The sequence below is a fragment of the Solanum dulcamara genome, chromosome 6 (genome assembly GCF_947179165.1).
Source record: "Solanum dulcamara chromosome 6, daSolDulc1.2, whole genome shotgun sequence".
Lineage (NCBI taxonomy): Eukaryota > Viridiplantae > Streptophyta > Magnoliopsida > Solanales > Solanaceae > Solanum > Solanum dulcamara.
The window spans coordinates 3,828,155-3,840,585 of NC_077242.1; the positions used below are offsets into that span (position 1 = coordinate 3,828,155).

At 35.4% G+C, this 12,431-nt stretch overlaps 1 protein-coding gene across 1 annotated transcript; it reads right to left on the reverse strand.

The window, feature by feature from the left end:
• Nucleotides 1-931: 931 nt before the first annotated feature.
• LOC129892294 (E3 ubiquitin-protein ligase DA2L-like) lies at nt 932-10,629 on the reverse strand. Its single transcript, XM_055967860.1, has 9 exons — nt 10,301-10,629; nt 9,869-10,207; nt 9,369-9,420; nt 9,212-9,257; nt 9,020-9,101; nt 8,745-8,889; nt 8,555-8,657; nt 2,514-2,580; nt 932-1,984 (listed from the first exon to the last, which is right to left on the reverse strand). The coding sequence occupies exons 2-9, from the start codon at nt 10,061-10,063 to the stop codon at nt 1,406-1,408; spliced, it is 1,269 nt and encodes a 422-aa protein (XP_055823835.1). The 5' UTR covers nt 10,064-10,207; nt 10,301-10,629; the 3' UTR covers nt 932-1,405.
• Between the last annotated feature and the right edge of the window lie 1,802 nt (nt 10,630-12,431).

A 12,431-nucleotide genomic window follows, 5' to 3' on the forward strand; every position in this document is an offset into this window, starting at 1 on the left:
ACCAACAGAGTGTCAAATTTCTCGTCACTCCGAGGTTAATGACAGTGATTTCTATTGTTTTGTTATTCTGTAGTAGTGCCTTTTTAATTTCCTTGGAGAATGTAACCAGCTAGAGCTAATTGGTATAGCTATGTATTATCCCCAGATATATATAAATATGTAATCAATCCCCTGCCTTTTGGGCCTTTTATTTATTATGTTTAAGTTTGAATACACTTTATTTTGTCTCACATGTTATTGTGATAGGAGTATTATATTTGGACCAATACAGATATAAGATAATTCTAATTTTTCTCAATGTTCTAAAAATTATTTTGTTTAGGAAAATAAGTCCCTCCAAATGAAAAATTTCTAATCAAACAAATAAAAAACAAATTTCACAAGTAACATTTTAAATTCATTGTCTCTTGGCTCCTCCCCATCCACGCAACGTCCTTAACCCCCACCCCTTGACTATTTCACCCCATTCCCTGACTACTCCACCCCCATCCACCCAACGTCCTTAACCCCCACCCCTCGACTATCCCACCCCCAAACCTCCATTCTTCACCCCATGGCATTAGCGGCAACTTTAGTCGCCACTAAAGGATAAAAGTCGCCATTAATAACCAATATGAAATTTGCACTAACGGCAACTATTGTTGCCACTAAAAGATATAAAAGTTGCCGCTAATAGTTATGCTTAAATTTATCATTAGCGGCAACTATAGTCGCCACTACTAAATACTCGAGACAAAAGGAAGTATATATTCTCACTTTGTAACATGTTATTCTCTTTTTGAAGTTATCACACTAGCACTTGTGTGTAACTTGGCGTAAAATTCTTGCATTGTCAGACTAAAAGCATTGAAGTCCTTACTATCACATTCGAAATCTCCTCTATCAGAATCAGTAGAGTACATTAGCAATTTTACTAATATGGAGCCAAAAATGAGAACAGGATGTATCTTTTAAACAGATTGGAAACAGCATAGTTCCATCTGTAAACACATTTTTTGGCTAATTTTTAAAAAGAAAACGAAAAGAAACTACGCCAGTCCCTGGACGGCTCTCGGTTCTTGAGTGCAAACCCAAGGCCAGTGCCCGTTAGCTTTTTTCAATAATAGAACCAATCTTGAAACAAAGTACACCTTGAAGCAACTCCGAAACTATTTACAATATGTGAATGAGTTTAACTTGTTATATGCAGGGCGCTCAAGCAACATTTCATTCACTAGAATCAATTTCTCTGTTTTCGTACAACAGTATACCGAAATACGAAAGGGAGGAAGAGTAGGAAAAGGGAGATGGAAAAAGGTAGAGGAGAAGGGAGGAAAAAAAAAAAGTAGTTGCATTTTCTATTTCTTTGGGTTGAGTAGCGATGTAACACAGGTGGAATCCTCACAACTCCACATCACAAGCACTACTAGTGCCAGGCCACCCCAGGTGGACTAGACCGTGCACTTGCCTCAGCCAGCGAAACAGCCATAGCTAACATCATCTGCTCTTCAAAATTCTCAGGAACTATTGAACTTGTGGTGGGTTGAAGATCGCTTACCGTTTCACCCTGCAGAGGGAATGAAGCATCATCTTCCATTTCATCAGAGACAGCATAACTAGTTCCAACTTCGGCTACCATGGAACCATGATCAGCCCATTCACCGTCCTCCCTTGGTATTTCCAAATGGCTTTCAGGTGACACGTGCATGGTGCACTCAGCCTGAGGGTAATCATCATTCTCTAGCTCCTCCCTGTTGGAAAACCTATCACATGCAGGATGCTCATTGTACGATGATGACATGTTCCGACTGTAGCTACTGGACTCTCCACTCATTTGCTGTCGCTCAGCAAGGGCTGCAATTGCACAAGCAAGACCACCAGAAGGAGAGGAAGATGAACCTGAAGCTGCGGCATTGACTGCTGGGACGCATCGATGATCTTCTTCTGTATATTGTTCTGATGGACCAACATCACTATAGTCCATACTTCGATTTCTGCCATTCTCCTATCATGTGATCAGTTTCATGTGGAAAATTAAGTGATATACCATAATAATGTAAGTTCAAGACGTAAAAGAATGACCGAATGATCAACCAATCCCAAAGATTGTCAGCATGTTAAAAGCAGCAATAGGCGACACAGTGAAAGAAAAGAAATGATATCCCATTTCAATGGGAACACCACAATGTCAAATATTTTCCATTATAAGATTTTCAAAAATGTGAAAGGATGAATATCCAAAATTCAAAATCGGCATGTTAAACCCCAGGGGAAAACAAGAAATGCCCATTTCCATCATACTCGAATTGAGAGAGATGACACTTTTGACTCCTTTACCACTTTACGCCACAACCATCCACAATGGTGAATAGAAAAATCAAGCATTTCACTCAGGAAAGAGAAATCAAACACTTCAAACAGTACGTCGGACAAAAAGATAGAAGCTCCAACTTTTCACATTAGACGCTGTCTCCCCAACAACAGGAAAAAAATGACAGAGGAAGAAGCAAGAAGATGGTGTGTGCATAATTTACCTGTATGGATAACCATATGGCTTCCATAACCATGATATCCTCAAGATCCAAGTCAAAATCATCCTCCCTATGTCACAGATCCAGGAAAACAGGTCAGACCATGTAGACAGATAAGCTAAGTTTTTTTAGGAACTCAGAGTAGTAAAATTCAATCAGAGATGACTGGGAACATATATAAATTCCATCCTTCTATTGCTTTTGATTTTTCTTTGACAAACATGGATAACAATACTCATAATAAGTCAGTAAAGACTACTTAAAAAATTATATGATACTATAGCTGAGAATTTCAATTATAATGGGACCAAATCCCATCTCATTCTCATATACACTAACTTTTTGGAAATGGTTTACTACAATCCAGATTTGCACGTTGAACACGACAAAACGAGACTAATAAGATAATATAATTTGATTCCTTACCTCCTTCCTGTTCCAGGTAATCAACTCCTGGGGGCTAGGACTAATCTAGTACTAGCAAAACTCATGCTTTCCTAACATGGTTAATTGGTCTCAGCTTCCAGCAAATTTTACCTTTTATCCTATAAACCAGAGAACTGGGAACCACAAGTGTTTGTGGAATCTCTCTTTCAGAAAAACTTAAAGTTCCTCTCTTTGCTCATTCGTACAACCAACATCTATAACAGATAAATAGTATAAGATCTTATGGAGGAGAAGTATCAAGGAGTGTTAAGTATCCCACATTGGTCGAGGGAAAGGGTAATTGTCTCTTAGGGTCGTAGGATGCATTGGAAAAAATAATCCACGCATTAGCTTTGTGTATTACTAATACTTTGTTTGGTACACTTTTTCAACCTATGTATAACTACACTCTACTTGGTATTACGCTATGTATAACTAATACATGGAAAACCATAGCATAAGCAATGCAAGGGGTTCTAATGCATGCATTAGCATGGTAAAGGCACAATTGCCCATCAAAACCTTTTCCACATCCTTTCCACTGTATTTATGGAGGATATTGCTGTAAACAAATTTTAAAAATTTAGAAAATATGCAATGCATGTTATTTCTAATACAACCAAACCAAACACTGCATAAGAAATAATATCTGCATAGCTAATATCCACATTACTAATACACCATATTTTGCACTATCCTTATACACCCTATCAAATGACCCCTTATAGATTTTGGGTAATCCTTACCTCATAAGCTAGCTTTTGGGGTTAAACTAGGCCTAAGGTTCATCTTATTACCATGATACGGAGCTATTGTGATCACTGGCGAGTGGTTACATTCAAAAAGAAGACAATATACTGATCACACATTTTCCCGATGACCATAAGGGTTGTTCATGATATCTTCAATTTTCATTGGTGTTGAGCAAATACCATTACCACTGTAAGACTCACTATCTGCAACGAGTAAAACCCAACAAGCTTCACCAGAAACCATCCGACACGCGCCAACAAGAATACTAATCTTCAGCACCTGGACAAATGCACCAAGCACGTGAGCCACTTTTCGGCTATCTCAACTCCAATCCTTTTTTTTCTTTGGGGCCTAATACTACTTCTGACCGACTCATTAACTTTCTGCTAATTTCAGACCACCAAATAAGGGGGTTCAGCATCGGCAACTTTCTCTGTTTCCAGTGACTTCACACGATTATTCCAAATAAGGGGGTTCAGCATCGGCAACTTTCTCTGTTTCCAGTGACTTCACACGATTATTCAACACCGTATGGGTGGATCTGTCTGTGAATCTCTCTAATAATCTTCCATTTTTGGGGTGATTTCTGGTCGTCTTTCCAATGTATATTACTATTCATTATTTTAGGTAAGTTTTTCGGCATATTTGCTATCCTTCTCGCCTCTGGACAGCTTGATTATTTCTTGAGGTTATTTGTTGAAACTCACCACATCCAACAATATGTCACCAGTTTTTGAGAAACTTAGTTGCGAGAAAATATCCAACAATAGTTGAACGGTCAAATTGATATGGTCGGATGGATCTTTACCTGATAGTGTTTAAGTTCCTTTAGAACAGAAGACTTAATATTATTACATAGCTTAGGTCGTTCAGACAGTTAATAACGTGGCTTATGTCTCCCAATCCCCTACTCTCAGTCATTGATTCAGGTGCATCTAGTCACATATTTTTACAATGTCTTATTCCCAATCCCTTCCCACAGTCACAAATCACAATGGCCGATGGATCTCAAACCATGGCAACCAAAATAGGTCAAGTTAACCCACTTCCTTAACTTGAAATTCAGTTTTCAATCTTCATAGTTTATTTTCTAATCTCATACTCATTAGTCATTTATCCAAACAAAACACTTAACTACTAAGTGACTTTCTCCTACAACTTTGTTGACATAGAGAAATGAAATATGAAACGGATAATTGGTACCAGAGATGCATCAAATAATCACCTGAATTTTATTATCTCAGCCTTCCAAATCGTTCACATCTTGTGTTGTTATTGAGTCATCTGATCGATTAAATAGATGATTGAGACATCCAAGTTTATCAAAGCAGATGGTATGTTGTTTGTCTCACTTATTAACTTTAGAATATCAGTCTTGCCCACAATTTAAGTGTACTCGCTCCTCTTCCCTTGAAATCAGGATAACTAGGGAGTCTTCTTTTCTTTCTTTTTACAAATATTTGGGGTCCTAGTTGGATTATTTCTACTTTGCGATTTCGATACTTTTCAGTTTCATTAATGATAATTCAAGATGCACTTGGATATTGTTGATGAAAAATCAAAGTCGCATCCATTTTAGACTTTCTATACTAAAATCTAAAATCCACTCGGGGTTTGTGTCCGCACTTTCCACAGTGATAATGCACCAGAATATTTTTCCTACTCAAATCAGCTATTTATAAACTCTCATGAGATCATTCATCAGACAGTGGGGGCCGGAAGACAGCTTTCAAGTGCTGCCTATCATATGATGTCGGCCAACTGACAGCAAAACGAGTGGGAGCGGTTCACCAGGAACGGTTCTGTGGGAAAGGAAGGCGAGGGGCTATAATGGCAATGACCATCAGGATGATGTTGGTTTCTGGAAGGGGGAAAAGAGGAAAGATATGTTGTTTTTGTGTTCCTCAGGGTTTTATTTCCTGTTTTCTTTTTCATTTTTACAGTTTATGGTTATGTTTTCAATGGAGTTAGAGGATGAGAAGGGTGGCCGGAGTAGAGAGAAGAATCCGAGGGGATTTATTTGGAGATAAAGAGGAAGCTAACTGGAAAAGTTTTTTGGTGACCCTTGATCAGAGTTCTCTCCTTCACTGTTGAGACTTAAGTTTATCTAAGAGTACAAAGAAAAGAACATAATCTTTCCCTTCTCCACCATTTTATTTTATTTCCGTCTTTCAAAATGATGTGCAACTGACATCATAAATTTGTGTGTATGTGTTAGTCACGCAATATGATAAACCATCTGGAGGCGCATAAAAGTCAAACACGTGTTCTAACCAACTAGAAGTCTTAAGTTGAAAGAACTCTGCTTTTAGAGGTCGACTTTGCAAAATTGTGCAAGTAGATGGATCAAGTTGTGTATTAAACCGAATATAAGTGTAATAGCAACTAGTAATTTCAAATTGTAACCTTAACTAACTGATGCTTATATGGGTCCTTGATTTCCATTAAGTTATATTCTTAGCTAAGTCCGCAAGAATTTCAGAGAGATAGTAGATGTTCCGCACAATGTTTCTCTGTATGATTTAGGTCTACCTACCTCTCTAACACCTTCATCACACCTCTTGGCCAGTTCATATAGTGGTAAGTAAGGAAATAAAATCCCCTTGTGCATAATTAGTAGGTCAAAAAATCAAACGGGCATTCAAGCTTGGGATTGACTAATTGACAATCAAAAAGAGATTGCTTAGACAAATCTTTTTGCGTGAGACTATGACTTCTACATCTTCTCTGATCGACCTGAACAACATATACAGATCCCCTCCATCCTTCTTTTCATTACAATTGGAACATCCTCCACTATTTTACAAAACATGGAACAAAACAATTTTACTTTCTTCCTTTGTTTGAAAAAAGATGTCTAAGCATAATTGATCTTGACCCATAAGGTATTAGTGTTAGTTCGCATACAATTAAAATCACATTTCTCCACGTCTTAGGGCATGATGAACCATTTTCAACAATCTTTTCTCATTTTTACTTTTTGTATGTGCTACTTGCACCTTATATAACCATTTCTAATCTTGTATGTGTGAACCCTGCATCTAGGGGTGTGCAAAAACCGAACCGACCAATAAATCGAACCGAAAAAAATGTTATTGGATTAATGAGTTTTTAATGGTTTTATAAAAAAAAATTATCGGGTTATCGGTTCATTATCGTTTTTTAGTATTGGATTATTGGGTAAACCGATAACCCATTAAGACAATAGCATTGCACTACTTTACTCTTCATAAATATAAAAATATTAGTAATAATTTAACATAATAGTATGTTACAGTCTTCACAGTACTTCTACTTCACACTAGGCCGCTTTAGTCTTTACACAAAACCTAAAGATTAAAGTAACAACTAAGATTGTTCAAGATTGTCTTGTTTGACTGCATGGTTTTAGTTTTAGTTTTACTTTGCATTTGTAGCTTTTGCAAGTTCGTAAACATATGTAATTTGATTAACATCAGAAATTTCATATTATATTTTGGTTGTAACATGTAATTGTAGCCTTCGTACTACATATGCTCTTATTGATGCAATTTCTCACTATCTTTTTTGTTTCAGTATATCAAAGCATTTACAGGCTTACAGGAAAATATTAAAGAAGTGTGAAGTCATATTATTTATTTTATGAGCATTTACTTATTGGGTAAACCGAAAATCGAACCATTAACGACCAAAAACCGAAAAAACCGAAAATCGATAAAAAATATTAGGTTTAGCGTATTTAAAAATCGAAAACCAATACATAAAACCGAACCGACCGATGCACACTCCTACCTGCATCTATCTTAAAGTAAATAGTTTTTAATGTCCCCAAGGGAATGGCCTAGTGGTTGATGCATCGATGTTACAACACTAGAGAACCTAGATTTGAACCAACTACAAAACGTGGTGTGCGCACATCTACTCCATCCTTAGTGGAAAAGATTAACTTGACATGTTCTTGTAGGCTGCATAGGCTACTCGATGAGTTAATTGAGGTGTGTGCAAGTTGGTCCCAACTATGGCACTTATCTTGTGAATATGTTGATCCTTAGCAACCCAACATACAATCCCATATAATATTGTGATCTCACAAGCATTATAAAGACTGTACGTTCAATTGGATAGGTATTTTCCCATTGCATAACACTCTGTAGCAATCCTCCATTTTAGACATCCCATTTTGATTTATATGGACATGTTTATCTATCATATCATTCTACTGAAATACTGAACCTAGATCTCTCAATTGTCTGCAGTTAGGCATCACAATCACATTCTAATCTCACTTCAATAATCCAATCAATAATATTGTATAATAACCTATTATTATGTGGCATAACACCTAGACAGATCTGTAGCAATAGAAAAAGATCTAAGCAATATCTCTTCTCTAGTAAGCCCCACCCTCACGAAAACTGCATATACTATGGATCCATTTTAGAGAAACTGTATCATTACTCCGCATAACTAATAATCTTAATTGTCAAAATTGTAGCTTTCCAGATTCTCCAAACTCTCAAATGCAATTGATTAAAGGATTGTAAATGTTCAAAATCCAATTACTAGTTGACTATAAGATGTACTATCTGGTAAATCTAAGGAGCTGCATGAAAGATATCCCTTCTCCTCCTCCTTCGTTGAATTAAGTGAGATTCACTATTACTTGATTAATCTAAAAAAGCAGTAATACTTCGCTCAAAACAACATGCACACACAGATTATTAAATTTATTGATTGTGCCTCTGCAATTTGGGTTACCTTTGTCAATATTTATAAGATGATTTAATGGCTAGAATCAAACTATCTGATGACCAAATTCTTCACAAAATTTCTCACTAATTAGGGAAAAGGAATTTGAACCAATTAGCACCCGAAAAAGTGTGTACCTATTCTGTCTCATGCGTTGAGGTTGTCTAGTTGTTGGAGCTGCACATGTCTCTTGAGAAGTAACGACTTCTCCACCTTCTACAGCAGAAGCAAAAGATGGTGCTGCAGACAAGATGGAAAAAATAAGACTGGTGTATAACCAGAAGCAGTGAAGCCAAAAGGAATAAATTCAGAGCTTAAAGTAAATACCTGCGGTAGAGCAATACTCAATCTCACTTGGACCAGCAACACTACTGGAAGAACTAAGTTCTCTTCGTTTATGCATTTTCTCTTCGTCATCCTGCAGCTCCTGCTGTCTCATCCTTATTTTGGCTTCTATAACTCGTTGTTCCTCCTAAAGTAACAAGAAGACAAGGATTGAAAAGATACGGAGATCCTAAATTCAGTATAAGACTCCTTAAAGCAACATGTAATTGTATTCAAGCAATCACACAAAGAAAATAGAACAGTCAATAAGATCTTACAATCTGCTCTATCCCTTTTTCTTCCTTCGTTTTTACCCCACGATATTCAACCGCATAGTTTGAAGTTTTACAAAACGGGCATCTTATATAACATTAAGGTACGCAACGTAGAACAAGAATCTCAATGGAGGGGAGGAGATAGGTGAAATACATTTAGTAATAAGTAACCAGTAATGAGAGAATAAAGGATACTGTGTTGGACGGGTTGAATTGGGAGTCTTCATCTGCAAAAAACACTCTGTTGCCAGGAAACAAGTCATAAACTCATTCGCAAAATGGAACTTATTATTACATCAAACAGTAAAACCATAATAAGCACAGGTAATCACAAAATAAGGATAATAAATACCTGTACAAATGCCTTTCATGCAACATCTTGAACGATTTAAACTTGGATAATACTGCAAAGTCCACGATGAACAAAGTTAACAATCATAAGAAACATGACAGTAAACATATTGTCCTAATTCTTTCGAATTCTATCCTAGACCAACATACTCAGAAGTCAGAACAAACAACAACAAAAACTACGGCATTCTTTTATCACGGTGATATCCAGGCAAGCTTGGCCGCACCTCCACTATTCCACCGGGTACCTGGTCCCTCCCACCAGCACAAGTACTCTGTCAATCACCTAGTGCTTTTTTTGCCTACGGGATTTGAACATTTCTCCTCCCACTTCAATAACAAGAACCACTACATTCTCAATCCCAAACTAGTTGAGGTCGGCTATATGAATCATGCTATGCTCCATTCGGAACGATTTCATTTGAATGACTCAGGACAAACATATGCCAAAAACATTTCCAAGTTTAATATGGGATAGAAAAAAAAGGAGAGAAAACAAACCAAGAAGCAAATGGGGCATTCCTCAAGGTCAACATTGGGACAATCATCATCACCAGGGTAGCAAGGAGCAAGCTTGGAATCAAGAATGAGTTTGCGAAGCTTCTTGATATCCACATCCTTATGCTGGTACAACCCTTGAGGCCTAGTGTACTTATCATCCACCACTTGCTTCCTCCTTCCCAACTTATTACCCATCCAAAAAAATATTCCCCAAAAACAAACCAACAAAAAAAAACAGCAAGAAACAAGAATTTCCTAGCCCTAATTTTCACATCTCAAAATACAAAACTCCCACACCATAAAAAAACACGAAATATGACCAAAAGAAATTCACCCATCCTGCAAAATGAAAAATACCCAATTCAAATTTTTCACAAAATAGAAACAATAGTTACATAAAAAAATAATTTTTAACCAAAAAAAAAAAACCACCTGAGGAAGAGAAAAAGAGAGGGAGGGAACAAGATCAGAAGTTTCTTCTCTGATACAAATTTGTAGTGTGTGTTTCGATATCTGATTTACACGTACATTATTGTACAATTTTTATATATAAATTAAAAAATAAATAAAGTAGTACTTTTTCTAAGAACTATAACAATTTTTTATATACATTTTATTCTCTTATAATATAAATAGAGGAAATTGTGTATTGTTTGTTTGTATCTTTTAGGATGCCTTGCGAATAGAAGGGAATGAGATAAGCAATCCGCAAAGCAAAGCACCGTATGATGAGAGAAAGAGTAGTACGGCCGGAAAGAATCTTACTCCTATGGGGGTTAAAGGGGGTAGGGGTAAAGTGAGGATAATTTTGTCAAATTATTACAAATTTTCTTTTACCAAGTCAAATTATTAGTATAAATTATTTTATTCAATACATACTGATCAGATCTATTCAGATTCATTTGTTCTATCTGGCTATGCTATATGAATTTAAATTATGTCTTATAAACTTTTTCATATTCTTTTTTCATTTGATGTGAAATTGGGCTAAAATATCATGTGTACCTTATTTTTAGAAACTTTTTCTCCTAAGATTGCTCTCCGTTAAAAATGTCACACTTGTACGGAGAAAATCACTCCTTGTTACAAGTTTTTTTATCTACATAATTCAACATTTAGATCTCTGACTAACAAATTTTATTGAACCTATCACAATGCATTAAATTATCCATTATTAGTCTTCTCAAAATTGTTGGTCCACCATTACTCTGCTATAGTGCTATGTAATGAAATGAATTTTCAATATTTTGCATACCTTTATAAAAATATATATTGAAAGTCTAGACACATTTCATTTCTGTCATACACACTCACGCGCTAAAAATCTTTAAATTTATATTACATTCACACTAATTAATAAAATCAGTGCAATGATATCGCAAATTAACTTAACTTTTGTTTTTTTAACTCATTTAATTTGTGGAAGCTTGTAATTGCTCATCGTAATTAATTACATATATATATCGATTTATATTCTAACTTGACAAATATTATCTCATTTTTTAATGGAAAATTAACTTATTTTGTGAAAATAAATAACCATATCCAACACCTCAAAGACAACTAGGAATAAAAGGAATCAAACTGTTTTCATATTTAACTTTGCATGCACGTTAATTTAGATATAACCTGTGTCATCATTTAACAATATTCAAATATTGTTAATGGTCTTTGTCAAATGTAGATTTATAACGTGGAAGCAAACGAAAAACAAAGACACACACATTCGATATTGTTCGTATATATCAAGCAATATATAGTCAAACTTCATTATAGTAATAACAATGTTTGTCTAAAAATTCTACGATTATCATAGTGAAGTATTATATATTATATATCTATAGTGATATTTGATGTTTAGATTTCATTTAATTGTTATAAATAAAAGTATGCAAAGAAAATAGTGTTATGATTTTGAGCCCGTTTGGATGGGTTTTAAGTTGGTCAAAACCAACTTAAAGCTCTTTTTTAGCTTTTGGACGTGTTTGACTAATGCTAACTTTAAGCCATAAAGTTCTTAAAGTCAGTCAAAAATGAAAAGTTAGGATTCCTAACTTTTTTTTTGTAAGTGCTTAAATCATTCTCTCTGACCATGAAAATTACTTTTATATCTCTTATATTTTAATTAAATTCCCAAACTATTCTTTTTATTCTTTAACCCTAAAATTCAACTCATTTTCCTCGTTTCTTCCGCTGAAGTCCACCAAGAACAGAGACGCCACAGCTATGGCAATTTCGAATGATCATTGCACAACTATTAGAAATGTTGTATCATGCAAAAATAAAGAGACTCAAATAACTGATGCAACTGAACCATTTTTTTTTTTGCTCAAATAAAATGTAATCTGCAAATATCATCTCAATTAAGCACATACTGTCAATATTCTAGGTGGATTTTATTATCATGTCATCTTTTTCACATCCACTGGTAAAGCATCCACAATATTTACTTACACTAGAGTAGAGGCATATATAATACTAATCGAATATTTACTTACTCCAACAAACTTCATTAGAAAGCGTAAATTAGACACGTATTTATAAAAAATATAGTGGAGTGGTT